Below are 17198 nucleotides of genomic sequence, written 5' to 3'. Positions count from 1 at the left end.
AAAGAATGACTTAGAAGCTGTTCCCTCAGAAAGGTAGGATCATCTGAGATTCAAAGGCACAGGACACTGAACAGAGAGATGAGTGACAATCACAGGAAACTTTGCCTTGAGTCAGGCTGACTCACATATGATGGTAGTTTCCTCAATTCTGAAAAAGATATAGTGGCCTACTTCCTAGTTTTGCAGTGGCCATATATAGGGAGGTAACAACACACACAAAGGGTGTGTGTGATATATGTGTGATACAGTGTGTGATATCAAGAAGGTTCAGTTCAGTTCAGTTCAGTTCAGTCGCTCAGTCGTGTCCAACTCTTTGCGACCCCATGAATCACAGCACGCCAGGCCTCCCTGTCCATCACCAACTCCCGGAGTTCACTGCTGCTGCTAAGTCGCATCAGTCGTGTCCGACTCTGTGCGACCCCACAGACGGCAGCCCACCAGGCTCCCCTGTCCCTGGGATCCTCCAGGCAAGAACACTGGAGTTCACTACCCGGTGTCAAATGCTACTATTGCTGCTAAGTCACTTCAGTCGTATCCGACTCTGTGCGACCCCATAGACGGAAGCCCACCAGGCTCCCCTGTCCCTGGGATTCTCCAGGCAAGAACACTGGAGTGGGTTGCCATTTCCTTCTCCAATGTGTGAAAGTGAAAAGTGAAAGTGAAGTCGCTCAGTCGTGTCCGACCCTTAGCGACCCCACGGACTGCAGCCTACCAGGCTCCTCCATCCATGGGATTTTCTAGGCAAGAGTACTGGAGTGGCTTGCCATTGCCACTTAAGTATTACTACCCTTAAATGCTAATACTACAGCTGGCACAATAATTGATACAAAGAAGAGAAACTGCTCATGCTAGCAGTCCAGTTGGGATCCATAAGAATTATATTTGTCTATAAGTAACAAAATGTCCATTCCCCTTAGTCCAATGGATTACACAGATACAAGTTTTTATCTCACGCAATCAGAAGACCCAAGACAGATGTTCCAGGGCTGCCTGAACAGCTTGACAATGCTTTCAAGGAGCAATGTTCCTGCTGCTGCTGCTGTACCTAGCTTCCCACAATACCATTCCTTATCATGTGACCTTCCTCAGTCTAGAAAGGTATCAAAACATGGTGGTTAAAAGAGCACAATTCTAAGGTCAGACTCCCTGGTTCAAATTTCAGCTCTGATGCTTACTAGCCGAGACTCTGGACAATTTACTTAACCTATGTAACACACAGTCCTCATGCATAAATGAGAACAACTAGACCTAAATTAGAGAATCATTACAGGGATTAAATTAGTTAATATAAGCAGAAGTACTTCAAACAGTAGGATGGAACTAAAAGAAATTTCTGTTCAAATCTCATTTGCAAGAAAGGATGGGGAAAACAGGTATCCAAACAAAAACACTGCTTCCACAAACAAAATGAGGGCCCCATAAGGAAGGGGAATGGTCAGCAGATATGGGCTTAGTAACATCTATCACAACAGGAGATGGACAGAAACAAAACAATTGTAGATGACATAACAAATACACAATGGGAGTGGGAAAGGGGTGGCATGGGGAATTCTAAATTAGCCCAAGAAAGTGGAAAAACTCATAAGGAGATGGCATTTATGTTGTGACTCAAGGAAGAGTAGGAATTCTGCAGTAGAACAAAGTCTGGGAGAATAACAGATGTCAAGTGATGGTACTGGGAGACAGAGATGTAAGAAGACTGTGATGGGAAGAAACTTTGACAAAGAAGTGTCAGTGCTATTTATAAAGACACCTGAGCTTTCAAAGAATAGTTGAGAGCAGCACAAGGATTACAGATCCATGTCAAAAGGGTTAGCTTGAGGTCAATATTCTCCTTTCAACCAGCATGGCTATATATATTTCTCCAAGATTATGTACATTGCAGGACAGGGGAAATAAACTGGATGACTGAATTAAGAAAGGCTGATATGGGCAAGGCAGGTACTACACAAATGGTCAAGGAGGGAGAGAATTAAGAAAGACAGTGAGAATGAATTGAATAAAGACAAGTCTGAGGACTGAGTGGACTCAGGGGTTCAGCACAGTTAAAGACAACAAGGATGAACACATAACAAGCAGAAACATAAACACTATTTAATGAAAAAGTAAAATTAGAAACCAATTCTTAGAAAACATCAATCCACCCTTAAATTCTCCACTTACAAAACAAATCCAAGCTGTGCATGCTTCAAGAAGAAAGGACAGTCACAACACAAAACTTAACTTATAACACTTCACTTTAGTTTACAAAAATATAGACAGATATGATTAAATGTATTATGTAGAATGTAAAAGCAATTCTAGGAGAGCAAAATTTGCCACCCAAAAATGTGTCTCTTTGGCATGAGGATTAGTTTAAGCTGATTATTTTTAACAGAAGTCTTGGGAAATTTTTTCTTGTTTCCTCCTTCTTAAGTGCCTGAAAAATTTAGATAAAAGGCTAGTTCCAAGAACAGTGCTATCACTAGAGATACCTGCAAAGAATATGGGCTACATGTGATAGAGGAGTCTCAGTTGGGGCTGGAGATCAAGTCCACTATGGGTACCATGGTCTCTGCATGACCCAGAAACTATTTGTTTCCCAAACATTTGCTATCCCATCTCCATTTGAATTTGTTTTCTCTCCTTTGAAGCCCCAAGCCACTATCCCAAACACCCACTTTTGCCTAGGTTGAAGATGATATTTAAGGTGAGGCTTTTGGCCACCCTGTCAAGTTATTGGGTTTTCCTGGGTCTCTCTCATCAATATATGTTATTAAACTTTTGCATTTCTCCTGTTAATCTGTCAATTTAATTCTTAATTGCACTCATCTCACACGCTAGTAAAGTCACGCTCAAAATTCTCCAAGCCAGGCTTCAGCAATACGTAAACCGTGAACTTCCAGATGTTCAAGCTGGTTTCAGAAAAGGCAGAGGAACCAGAGATCAAATTGCCAACATCCACGGATCATCGAAAAAGCAAGAGAGTTCCAGAAAAACATCTATTTCTGCTTTATTGACTATGCCAAAGCCTTTGACTGTGTGGATCACAACAAACTGGAATATTCTGAAAGAGATGGGAATACCAGACCACCTGACCTGCCTCTTGAGAAACCTGTATGCAGGTCAGGAAGCAACAGTTAGAACTGGACATGGAACAACAGACTGGTTCCAAATAGGAAAAGGAGTACGTCAAAGCTGTATAGTGTCACCCTGCTTATTTAACTTATATGCAGAGTACATCACGCGAAATGCTGGACTGGATGAAGCACAAGCTGGAATCAAGATTGCCAGGAGAAATATCAATAACCTCAGATATGCAGATGACACCACCCTTATGGCAGAAAGTGAAGAGGAACTAAAGAGCCTCTTGATGAAAGTGAAAGAGGAGAGTGAAAAAGTTGGCTTAAAGCTCAACATTCAGAAAACTAAGATCATGGCATCTGGTCTCATCACTTCATGGCAAATAGATGGGGAAACAGTGGAAACAGTGGCTGACTTTATTTTTCTGGGCTCCAAAATCACTGAGGATAGTGATTTCAGCCATGAAATTAAAAGACGCTTACTCCTTGGAAGGAAAGTTATGACCAATCTAGACAGCATATTAAAAAGCAGAGACATTACTTTGCCAACAAAGGTCTGTCTAGTCAAGGGTATGATTTTTCCAGTAGTCATATATGGGTGTGAGAGTTGGAATGTGAAGAAAGCTGAGCACTGAAGAATTGATGCTTTTGAACTGTGGTGTTGGAGAAGACTCTTGAGACTCCCTTGGACTGCAAGGAGATCCAAACAGTCCATCCTAAAGGAGATCAGTCCTGAGTGTTCATTTGAAGGACTGACGTTGAAGCCAAAACTCCAATACTTTGGTTACGTGATGTGAAGAGCTGACTCATTTGAAACGAATCGCCAGTCCAGGTTCAATGCATGATACAGTATACTTGGGGCTGGTGCACTAGGATGAACCAGAGGGATGGGATGGGGAGGGAGGTAGGAAGGGGGTTCAAGATGGGGAACACATGTACACCCAGGGCAGATTCATGTCAATGTATGGCAAAACCAATAGAATAATGTAAAATAAAAGAAAAAAAAGAAAAGACCCTGATGCTGGGAAAGTTTGAAGGCAGGAGGAGAAGGGGATGACAGAGGATGAGGTGGTTGGATGTCACCACCAACTCAATGGAGATGAGTTTGAGTAGACTCCGGGAGTTGGTGATAGTCAGGGAGGTCATGGGGTCACAAAGAGTCGGACACGACTGAAGAGTAGAAGAAAATGTCTTCTTCCCCAACACAATATAACAAAAGGGACATAAGAAAACTGTGATTCAATAAAATGATCTATGCAAAGAGGCAAAAATAAAATTGAGTAATTATTTTAAGAAAATTCTGAGCAGCAAACAGAAAATGATATAAGAGAAATCTATGTGTACAAATCATGCATACTTTCCTCAATAATATATGAAATACATTTAAGTATTGTAGCATTTGTGTTCTAAAAAAACTAAAAGTATTTAAAGGCTAATGATATCATTCACATAAACACTGTCTGTTATTTTTGTTCTTTGCATGCTCAATCGTGGCCGACTCATACTGTATTTGGAATTAAATGTCTTTGTTTTTGCTTTGATTTTAAAAAAAAGTAAGACATGTTATGAGCAGCCCAAAGAAAAGTAAGTATTACATTTTTTCTGTAAAAACATAGTACTGAAAACCATGAGAAGTTTGTGTATGTGTGTGCTCAGTCGTGTCTGATTCTCTGTGACCCCATAGACTATAGCCCACCAGGCTCCAGGCAAGAACACTGGAATGGGTTGCCATTTCCTCCTCCAGGGAATCTTCCTGACTCAGTGATCAAACTTGCATCTCTTGTATTCGCAGGTGGAATTTTCACCCCTGAGCCACCAGGGAAGCCTCTAAGTTAAAAACTTGTTAATTCTATAATAGTGTCTCTTGCATCCTGTGCATTGGCAAGCAGATTCTTTTACCACTGCATTGTAATTCCACTTTTGACAAATGAATCTTTGTCACAGCATTTTCATGGTAGCCATAAGGGGGATGTCCAACCACTCAACCCTGGCTAGGATGGAGAAATATAAGGAAAAGTGCCTATGCACAGTGATTTTCTGATACCTTTAGTGCCATATTACATGCTTGATCAGAACCTATATCTGGAATGCAGATAATACAACTACATCTGACACCTGCTGAAAAAAACTGGAGAAGGTTTATCTAGAATCTCTGAAATCTACAGAAATAATTTCTTTTTCTTCTCTGATCATTTACTCAGCTTTTCTCTAGATTGGGGCATGACCCAATATTTCCAGAATTAATAACAACAACAACAACAAAAAGAGCTTCGTCAAATGAATCTGCTGAATATTCAGAGGAAGTATATCTCAAATCTTTAATAAATTATAATCTGGGATTGTGCTAAATCTATCCAGATTAATAAAAACATTAAAAACAGTTATATCAATGATCTCCAGTCATAATAAAAGTCCTCCTCCTCCACTTGTTAAATTTGTTAACATCTCTGCATATATCTGCACTAAAATTAAGTGAAGTATTAAACTGTTCAGTTGCTTAGTATCCAACTCTTTGCGATCCCATGGACTCTAGCCTGCCAGGCTCCTCTGTCCATGGAATTCTACAGGCAAGAATACTGGAGTGGATTGCCATTTCTTTCTCCAGGGGAATCTTCCCAACACAGGGATTGAGCCTCGGTCTCCTGCATTGCCAGCAGATTCTTTACCATCTGAGCCACCAACGAAGCCCCTTAAATTAATACTTAAGCTTGTTTATAACACTCTCCATTAACAACACTGGTGCATTCACAGTCATATCCGAATCTTTGCGACCCTATGGACTGTAGCCTGCTAGGCTCCTCTGTCCATGGGATTTTTCAGGCAAGAATACTGGAGTGGGTTGCCATTTCCTCCTCCAGGGGATCTTCCCAACCCAGGGATCAAATCCACGTCTTCTGCATCTCCTGTATTGTTGGCAAATTCTTTAGCACTGTGCCAGTGAAAGTTGCTCAGTCATGTCTCTCTTTGCAACCCCATGGACTATACAGTCCATGGAATTCTCCAGGCAAGAATACTGTGCCAGTAGAGTTATACAAGAGTCATGATTTGGAAATGATTGATATTCCCAGGAAAATCACCTAAGACAAGAATTCTGTATGCCAGGACTCCTTTGTGATCTGAAGTACAGTCTACTTAGATCTCAAATGAAGACTATTCCTAAATTACAGATAAAGAGGGAGGGAGAGGGAGAGGGAGGAAAGGACACAGGGAAACCAAGAGAGCAGGAATGTCCTATTGTCACAAGATCATATGTGATATACATTCTTAGCACCTTTATACAGTATACACTTAAGATATGACTAAGGCCTGAACACACGAATAAATGAATGTCTAATTCAAACAAACAGAATAAACTGTTACCTTTAGCTGGACGAATGGAAAATGCCATCCCCTTTTCTGTATTTATCGGTTGCCATTCAAATTTGACAAAGTAATTCTGATGATTATACATCCTAACCGTCCCCCTAAAACATGTTTTCAGCAAGAAGCCTTGTGGTCTCAGTATCAGCTCATTAGTAGATAGCTGAAGTCTTACTGGCAGGACAACTGCCATCACTAGGATGTGTCCAGCAGGCATATTGTTCACTGTGAAGGTGAAAGATCTGTAACACAGCAAAAGCACCCAAATTGAATGGATAACAGCTCTTAACTGAATGACAGACTTCAGATACATGTAAAAATGCATATATTATGGATTGATATCCACAATTCTTAGTAAAAAATAAATCAAAATAATTATGAAAGGTAATTACACTGAAATATGAATCCACAAATTGCTGCACATATAGTTTCTACCTTTTAGAACCAAATATGACATACACAAAAATAATTGGGGCAAATATACAAAAGGACATTTTTGATTCTAGCAAATAGAAATTTGAAAATAATCCTACTTCCAAAATTTTCCAATGGTGGGAGATTCAAATACTATTGGAATATAAGTACTAGTTGTAGGCGGAATCACATATGAAAATTGGTTGGTTTTCTGAAGTTCTTTCAAATTGACATCTAACTGGATCAGAATGTGAATCGGCAGCATATTAATAATATGTAGTAGATGAGTATTTCTTGAGTTCACACAAATATCACCAAAATTAAGGACAGAGGGCCCTGAAAAAAACAAAAAGTTACTAAGTTTAATTGCTGACAAATGTATTCATTGACTTATTTTTGTAAGTATTCACACTGTATTTTGATCAATTAATTCATTAAAAATTGCACTTAAAATACTAACTATAATATCAGAAATTATTAACAGAGTGTTTTATAAAGATGTTCATAACTTGATGGTTAGAGGTAATTGGACAAAATTCAAATAGATTCTGATTATATGGAAAATTACATGACAAAATTACTAGCACTAATTATAACTCATCTCAGTACACAAATTTGCATACTCCAACACCCTCTCCACTCTCATGAATGCATCTGTGTTCACTTATCCAGAATTTACAGAAATTGGCAACTTTCCCATGACTCGCTATTTACATTGTATTTGTTTTTCTCTTTAAATGCCCAAAGTTTTTATATAACTCCAAAAAGTATTCTTGTGCCCTTTCATAGTTTCTCTCTACCACCATCCTCTGTATTCCCCCTTTCCAGACAACCATTCCTTTGCTTTATGTCACTATAAATCAGGTCGCATTTTCCAGACTTTAATATGAGTGGAATAATACAGAGTGTGTTTTTTTTTTTTCTGATTTATTTCATTCAGAAAGTTCTCTGGAGATAGATTTAAGATGTTTCATGTGTCAATAGTCTATTCCTTTATATTACTAAGTAGCAGTCCATTATAGGTGAATGTTTACACATCGCCTGTTACCACTTGGATTCTTCCCAGGTATGGCCTATTAAAATTAAGGATGCTAAAATATTTGCAAACAAGTACTTTATTTTAAATATACCTTCAGTTCCTTTAGATATTTAGGAGTATAATGAATGGATAATATGGTAGATGTGTGTTTAATTGTATAAGTGAAAGTGACACTTAAAACATCTGCCTGCAATGCGGGAGATCTGGGTTCGATCCCAGCATCGGGAAGATTCCCTGGAGAAGGAAATGGAAGCCCACTCCAGTATTCTTGCCTGGAGAATCCCATGGACGGCAGAGCCTGGTTGGCTACAGTCCATGGGGTCGCAAAGAGTCAGACACAACTGAGCGACTTCACTTTCACTTAAATGTATAAGAAACTGCCAAACTTCTTCAAAATGGTTGTATTGAGCTGGCCAAAAAGTTTGTTCTGACTTTTCTATAAAAAAAGTTTTTATGGAAAAACCCAAAAGAACTTTTTGGCCAACCCAATTTAGTTTCACATTCCCACTAGCAGTATACAAGAGTCTCAGTTTCCCCAAATCTTCAGCAACAATTGAAGTGGTAAGTTTTTTAGCCATTCTAATAGATTTATATAGCAGTATCTCATTTTGGTTTTATTTGCATTTCCTTAACAATGAATGTTAAAAAAACAAAGATCATGGCATCCAGTCCTATCACTTCATGACAAATATAGAAGGGGAAAAGGTGGAAGCAGTTACAAATTTTCTCTTCCTGGGTTCCAAAAGTACTGTGGATGGTGACTTCAGCCACAAAATTAGAAGATGCTTGCTTCTTGGAAGGAAGGCCATGCCAAACCTAAACAGTGTATTCAAAAGCAAACACATCACTTTGCCAACAAAGGTCTATACAGGCAAAGCTTTAGTTTTCCAGTAGTAATATATGGATGTGAGAGTTGGACCTGAAAGAAAGCTGAATGCCGATGAACTGATGCTTTCGAATTGTGGTGCTGGAGAAGATGCTTGAGAGTTCCTTTGACTGCAAGGAGATCAAACCAATCAATTATAAGGGAAATTAACCCTGAATACACATTGGAAGGACTATTGCTAAAACCGAAGCTCCAATACTTTGGCCACTGATATGAACAGCCTACTCATTGGAAAAGACCCTGATGCTGGGAAAGATTGAAGGCAAAAGGAAAAGAGGGCAGCAGAAGATGAGGTGGTTGGATGGCATCACTGATTCAATGGACATGAACTTGGGTGAATGACAGGAGATGGTGAGGGACAGGGAGGCCTGGCATGCTGTAGTTCATGGGGTTGCAAAGAGCTGGACATGATTTAGTGACTGAACAACAACAACAGCAATGAACAATGGTATATATCTTTCCATGTGCATGTTTGTTGTTATATCTTCTATAAGGAAGGAAGCACATGATTTAATGATCTATCTATTTTGATTTACTTTTGGCATATCACGTTAGGTATGGCTACAAATTCAGGTTTGTTTTTTGTTGTTGTTGTTGTTGTTTTTGGCTTGTGACTTCTATGTCCCAGCACTATTTATTACAAAGACTAGGTTTTCTGCACCATACTGCATTTGCACCTTTGTCAAAATTCAGTTGTCCAATATACACAGATCTATTTCTGAACCTTACATATCAGTCATTGGTCTATATTTATGTCAATAACATACTGTTTTGCTTACTAATAAATCTTGAAATCAAGCAGTGTATTATCTTCAACACATTTTCCTTTTCCAAAATTTTTTTGACTATTCTAACTATTTTGCATTCCTATGTTAATTTTAAAATGAGCCTGTCAATTTCTACAAAAGATCCTGATGGGATTTTGGTTGGAATTGTGGTAAATCTGTATACTCTTTGGATCGTTTTTGCATATCCTTTATGTCTCTGCATAACTTTTTGAATAAATAGAATACAGTTACAATAACAGTTTCAGTGTCATTGTCTGATAATTTTAACATAAGTATCAGTATTAAATGATTTAACTGGTTAATAATTCTATTTATTATGGTTTATATTTCCCTGCTTCTTTTTATGTGTTGTAATATTTACTTGGATGTCAGATATAGTAAATTTTACCTCATTAGGTACTAGACAATTTTTCATATTTTTATAATTTTCTCGAGCTCTACTCTGGAAGGAAGTTACCTTAAAACAGACTGGTGCTTCCAGATCCTTCTTTTATGAATGTTACCTGGGTCCAGAGTATTGCTCTAACTAGTAATAATTATCCTCCGCTACTGAGGCAAGAACTTCCTCAGTACTCTGCCTCAACATCCCATGAATCATGAGATTTAAGTACTGGTTGAGGCAAATAATACAGAGGTGTGCTAGAAATATCAAGACAGAGATCCAAGAACAAGAAACATAAACTGTGTCTAATAAGATTCAATTTATACTTAGGAAAGCTAAAGCAATCTAAAAACGATGAGCTAATTTGAAGACTTACACTTAATGATTTCAAAACTTATCAGAAAGCTACTTACCGACAGTGTAGAACTGTCACTAGAATAGACATACAAATCAATGGAACAGAATTAAGACTCCAGAAACAAGCCTTGACATATTTGGGCATTTGATTTTTGACGCCAAGGGAATTCAATGAAAAATGATAGTATTTTCAACAAATGATGCTGGGACAACTGAATATCCACATATAACAATATGAATTTAGACTCTTAACTCTTACCATAACAAAAATTTTAAAAATATTAAAAGGAATTGTAGTCCTAAACAAAAGATCTAAAAATACAAAATGTTTAGGATAAAATATTTGTGAATTGAGCTAGTTAAAGATCGTTGGGCATGATATTAAAAGCATGATCAACAAAATGAAAAAACTTAGCTAATTCAATTTTGTTTAAATAATTGTTGTGCTTTAAATAACATTATTAAGAAAAAAACAAGCCACAGATTTAGGGAAAATATTTGGAAATCATATCTGAAAAAGATGTGTATTCAAAATACATAAGCATTTCTTAAACTGTATAATGAGGAGGCAAACATTCAAATTAAAAATTGGGGAAAGACATTTCTCCAAATAAGATATACAATTTAAACAGTTGTATCTCTAAGTAAATACATCAATATATATTCAACACTTTGTCAAAAAGAAAATGCAAATCAAAACCACAATGAGAGAACATTTTGCACCCACTAGCAAGGCTGTAATCAAAAAGACAGAAAATAACAATTGTTGGTGAAAACCTGGAGACTGCAACCCTCATGTACATATCAACAACCTCTGGTATGCTGATGACACCACTCTAATGGCAGAAAGTGAAGAGGAACTAAAGAGCCTCTTGATGAGGGTGAAAGAAGAGAGTGAAAAAGCTGGCTTGAAACTCAACATTCAAAAAACCAAGATCATGGATGACATCCAGTCCCATTACTTCATGGAAAATAGATGGGGGAAACAATGAAAACAGTGACAGACTTTATTTTCTTGGGCTCCAAAACACTGCATCCATGAAATTAAAAGACACTTGCTCCTTGAAAGAAAAGTTGTGACAAACCTAGACAGTGTATTAAAAATCAGAGATTTCACTTTGTTGACAAAGGTCCATGAAGTCAAAGCTATGGTGCGTCCAGTAGTCATGTATGGATGTGAGAGTTGGACCATAAAGAAGGCTGAGAGGCGAAGAATTGATACTTTTGAATTGTGGTTCTGGAGAACACTCTTGAGAATCCCTTGCATTGCAAAGAGATCAAACCATTCAATCCTAAAGGAAATCAGCCCTGCACATTCATTAGAAAGATGGTTACTGAAGCTCCAGTACTTTGGCCACCTGATAGGAAGAACTGACTCATTGGAAAAGACCCCGATGCTGGTAAAGACTGAAGCAGGAGGAGAAGGGGACAGCTGATGAGATGGTTAGATAGCGTCACCAACTCAATGGACATGAATTTGAGCAAACTGTGACAGTGGACAAGAGAAGAGTCTGGTATGTTGCAGTCCAGGGGGTCACAAAGAGTATGACACAACTTAGTGAATGAAAAAGAACTGTTAGAGGGATTGCAACTTAGTGCAGTCACTACAGAAAATTTTTGGCAATTTCATTAAAAGTTACACACAAAGTTATCATCAGTTCAGTTCAGTCTCTCAGTCGTGTCCGACTTTTTGTGACCCCATGGACTGCAGCACTCCAGACTTCCCTGTCTATCACCAACTCCCGGAGTTTACTCAAACTCATGTCCATTAAGTCGGGGATGCCATCCAGCCATCTCATCCTCTGTCGTCCCCTTCTCCTCCTGCCTTCAATCTTGCCCAGCATCAGGATCTTTTCCAATGAGTCAGCTGTCCACATCAGCTGGCCAAAGTATTGGAGTTTCAGCCTCAATAACAGTCCTTCCAATGAATATTCAGAATTGATTTCCTTTAGGAGTGACTGGTTTGATCTCCTTGCAGTCCAAGGGACTCTCAAGAATCTTCTCCAACACCACAGTTCAAAAGCAACAATTCTTTGGCACACAGCTTTCTTTATAGTCCAACTCTCACATTCCATACATGACTACTGGAAAAACCATAACTTTGACTAGACGGACCTTAGTTAGCAAAGTAATGTCTCTGCTTTTTAATATGTGGTCTAGGTTGATCATAGCTTTTCTTCCAAGTAGCAAGCATCTTTTAATTTCATGGCTACAGTCACCATCCGCAGTGAGTTTGGAGCCCAATAAAATAAAGTCTCTCACTGTTTCCCCATCTCTTTGCCATGAAGTGATGAGACTAGATGCCATGATTAGTTTTCTGAATGTTGAGCTTTAAGCCAACTTTTTCATCTCCTCTTTCACTTTCATCAAGAGGCTCTTTAGTTGTTTGTTGTTTGTTCACTTTCTGCCATAAGGGTGGTGTCACCTGCATATCCGAAATTATTGATATTTCTCCCAGCAATCTTGATTCCAGCTTGTGCTTTATCCAGCCCAGAATTTCGCATGATGTACTCTGCATATAATTTAAATAAACAGGGTAACAATATACAGCCTTGACGTACTCCTTTCCCAATTTGGAACCAGTTACCATACCACTCAGCAATTCTACTCATAGGAATCTAACCAAAAGAAATAAAAACACATGTTCACTCAAAGAATTATATGTGACTATAGCAGCATTATTCACAATAGCCTCAAACTGGAAACAGCTCAGTGTCCATCAACTGTAAATGGGTAAACAAAATGTGTGTGTGCTTAGTCGCTCAGTCGTATCCATCTCTTTGTGGACTGTAGGCTCCTTTGTCCATGGGGATTGTCCAGGCAAGAATACTGGAGTGGGTTGCCGCGCCCTCCTCCAGGGAATATTCCCAATCCAGGGATCAAACCCAAGTCTCCCGCATTGCAGGCAGATTCTTTACCAGCTGAGCCACCAGGGAAGCACAAGAATACTGGAGGGGGTAACCTATCCCTTCTCCAGTGTATCTTCCTGACCCAGGAATCAAACTGGGATATCCTGGATTGCAGGCAGATTCTTTACCAGCTGACCCACCAGGGAAGCCCATTCCTAATAAAATGAGACACTATGTTTATTTAAGCATAACAACAAACAAAATATTTATACCTAACACCACAGGGATGGACCTTACGAACATTATGCTAAGTAAAAGAAGTAAAGTAAGAGAGACCACATATTATGTGATTCCTTTTACATGAAATGTTCAGAATAGGCAAATCTATAGTGATAGAAAACTAATTAATGGTTGCCTGGGGCTAGGGCTGGGAACTGGAAGTAACAGCATAACAGTGATGAGGGTGATGGCATCATTGTAAAAGCTGAATTGTGATGATGGCTGAATAAACCTGTAAATTCACTGAAATTCACTGATTTGCATGCTTTGACCTGGTGAATTTTATGAAATATGAATTATACTTCAATAAATCTATTTTTTAAAAAGACCAGTAAGTTTTTATAGATTCTTACCAACAATTACTTGATAAATTTGCTTTGGTGTCAAAGTTAAGCTGCAATCATGTTTTTCATGGGGTGTGGATGGGTCTGATTTAAGTCCTTTAAGAACCTGTGAGAAATCACATTATTCCAAAATTAACTGTTCAATACTAGCAAAAGATATTTTAAGAATTATCATGGTATAATCAAATGTGAAATATTGCACATGCCTTTCTTCTCAGAGACTTTGTCTCCTTGAATGCTATATTTCTGGTACGTAGCAACTGGTTGTGTTTGATCCAACACTGTGTTGAAGATAACTCCTCTTCCATTTCCACTTCTGAGATAGTGGGTGATTTTAGACCAGATGCAGGATGTAATCCTATGTCTATGTCATTATATGAGTATATGCACTTCCTAGGGGAATCATAATAATAACTAATTGAGGCTAAGTATTTTAGAAAACATATACATCAGTAAATTCAAATATTCCCCATAGTAGATGCTATTACTGACCCACTGAGATCCACTGAAGCAGGCAAAAGCACTTTCCACATAAAATTGCCCTCTGTTAAAGGGACCCCATTCTCAAATACCTCCCCAAGAAAGTTACACCCACCCTACCATACCCAATGACAAATCACAGGCAATGACTGATATGGAGCACAAAAGTTCCTTTGACTCAAGGCAGGAACAACAACATGGTATAATTTACACTCAAGAGACCCCAGGCGTCAGTCTGAGAGTAAACTTTATTTGAAACACATTATTTCTGAGCTCCCTCTCCTGCCCTATCCTGCTTCTTCACATTGTACACGTTTCTCCCAAAAGAACATACTCCAAAAATCACATGTGCTGGAATTCCTGTCTCATAATATGCTTCTGGGGAAGTCCATCTAAGACATTCCCAAATCAAAAGTAAATAAATGCAGTTTAAGTAGTTCAATGTTTTGTTATTTTCATACATGAAAACATCCTTTAAATCACGAAAAAGAACCTAAAGAAAAAAATTCTGGCTTTACAGGTACCATGACCTGTGTGTTTCATATTGTTTGAGAAAGTGAACTTTACCTCTGGGCTTCTTTCTGCAGGCGCACATTTCTTAAATATTTAATGTATTCCATATAATACTTTTCATGAGATTTCTTTTCTATTTTTTCAAATTTAGTATATGCAAAATCAGGATCCACATAGTTATATCTTGGAATTTTTGTGAAAATTGTCCTATAATATGAGGAATCATGTTAATATTTATGTCTATTGATACATGTGCATTTATTCAATCAGTATTTTTATTGAGTGCCTCCTATACCAGGAGTTGGGCACAGATTGGTGAACAATTTGTCCTGTCCTGATATTGTCCTCATATCCTATTATATATGGAGACATTATTACATGTAGGATTAAAATGATGTATAATTTTCTTCATAAACTAATGACAGAAAATCTCTAAGGTCATTGGGATGTAATACCACCTATTCTTGTGGTATTAGTCAAGGAGGTAATAATTTGGGCAGCTTCAGGTTACAACATACACTAGATCATTGAAAAAGCAAAAGAGTTCTAGAAAAACATCTATTTCTGCTTCATTGACTATGCCAAAGCCTTTGACTGTGTGGATCACAATAAGCTGTGGAAAATTCTGAAACAGATGGGAATACCAGACCACCTGACCTGCCTCTTGAGAAACCTGTATGCAGGTCAGGAAGCAACAGTTAGAACTGGACATGGAACAACAGACTGGTTCCAAATAGGAAAAGGAGTACGTCAAGGCTGTATATTGTCACCCTGCTTATTTAACTTATATGCAGAGTACATCAGGAGAAACGCTGGGCTGGAAGAAGCACAAGCTGGAATCAAGATTGCTGGGAGAAATATCAATAACCTCAGATATGCAGATGACACCACCCTTATGGCAGAAAGTGAAGAGGAACTCAAAAGCCTCTTGATGAAAGTGAAGGAGGAGAGTGAAAAAGTTGGCTTAAAGCTCAACATTCAGAAAACTAAGATCATGGCATCTGGTCCCATCACTTCATGAGAAATAGACGGGCAAACAGTGGAAACAGTGGCTGACTTTATTTTTGAGGGCTCCAAAATCACTGCAGATGGTGACTGCAGCCATGAAATTAAAAGACGTTTACTCCTTGGAAGGAAAGTTATGACCAACCTAGACAGCAAATTTAAAAGCAGAGACATTACTTTGCCAACAAAGGTCCGTCTAGTCAAGGCTATGGTTTATCCAGTGGTCATGTATGCATGTGAGAGTTGGATAGTGAAAAAAGCTGAGCACCGAAGAATTGATGCTTTTGAACTGTGTTGCTGGAGAAGACTCTTGAGAGTCTCTTGGACTGCAAGGAGATCCAACCAGTCCATCCTAAAGGACCTAAAAGGTCAGTCCTGGGTGTTCATTGGAAGGACTGATGTTGAAACTGAAACTTTGGCCACCTCATGCGAAGAATTGACTCATTGGAAAAGACCCTAATGCTGGGAAGGATTAGGGGCAGGAGGAGAAGGAGACGACAGAGGATGAGATGGCGGATGGCATCACCGACTTGATGGACATGGGTTTGGTTAGACTCCAGGAGTTGGTGATGGACAGGGAGGCCTGGCGTGCTGTGATTCATGGGGTCGCAAAGAGTCGAATATGACTGAGCGACTGAACTGAACTGAGGTTACAGATGGAATTAGATCTGAATCTTATTAGTGTTTCCTAATAGTTAATTACTTTTATATCACTGTACTCAAAACCAGAAAAAAATTATATAGAAAGAATAAGGAATCCTTTATTTAAATTATGCTGCTTTCTTAATATCTCAGAGTTTATAAAGTAACCATCAGCAACGAACCTATACAAAGAAAAAATCTACTCAATATCTCATATGCACTCACGCTTTTATTTTGGCCTACCACGTATTTTCCATAAAAACAAGAAGTACAATTATTCATATCCTTTGGCCTTAGGCTACCTCAGTCTTCAGCAAATATTATTAATTATTGAGATTCTCACTCTCAATAATTAAATCATAAGTATAAACCTAATAGTCTTACACAGTCAAATGAAATTTAATCTAATATTTCTTCCTGTTTTCAATAATTCCTCAGTGGTTACAGTAAGACTGTCTTAACAGAGTTAAACTCTTTAAGAGAGTGAAGCAATATGAAAGAAACAAATGCTTTGCTACTCAAGGATTGTTGCTGTTCAGTCACTAAGTCCTGTCTGACTCTGCAGCCCCATGAACTGCAGCATGCCAAGCTTCCCTGCCCTTCACAATCTCCTGGAAAGTGAAAGTGAAAGCTGCTCAGTCGTGTCCAACTCTGTGACCCGGACTATACAGTCCATGGAATTCTCCAAGCCAGAACACTGGAGTGGGTAGCCGTTCCCTTCTCCAGGGGATCTTTCCCACCCAGGGATCAAACCCAGGTCTCCTGAATCATGCGCGCATTCTTTACCATCTGAGTCAC

The 17198-nt window shown here is 38.6% G+C and overlaps 1 protein-coding gene across 1 annotated transcript in view; it reads right to left on the bottom strand.

Moving 5' to 3' along the window:
* The window catches only part of CFAP47 (cilia and flagella associated protein 47), a 509689-nt gene that overhangs the window by 447753 nt on the left and 44738 nt on the right, over positions 1-17198 (bottom strand). The window contains exons 11-15 of the mRNA XM_088833637.1: positions 14808-14960; positions 13967-14153; positions 13770-13866; positions 6956-7172; positions 6423-6664 (exon numbers count right to left, since the gene is read on the bottom strand). Of these exons, the coding sequence (XP_088689763.1) occupies positions 6423-6664; positions 6956-7172; positions 13770-13866; positions 13967-14153; positions 14808-14960 (896 nt within the window). The remainder of the gene's footprint in view (positions 1-6422; positions 6665-6955; positions 7173-13769; positions 13867-13966; positions 14154-14807; positions 14961-17198) is intronic.

Source organism: Moschus berezovskii, chromosome X (assembly GCF_049115385.1).
Source record: "Moschus berezovskii isolate FMDL1 chromosome X, NW_MosBer_1.0, whole genome shotgun sequence".
In the NCBI taxonomy this organism is placed as follows: Eukaryota; Metazoa; Chordata; class Mammalia; order Artiodactyla; family Moschidae; genus Moschus; species Moschus berezovskii.
This window is presented reverse-complemented; position numbering and strand designations above follow the sequence as displayed.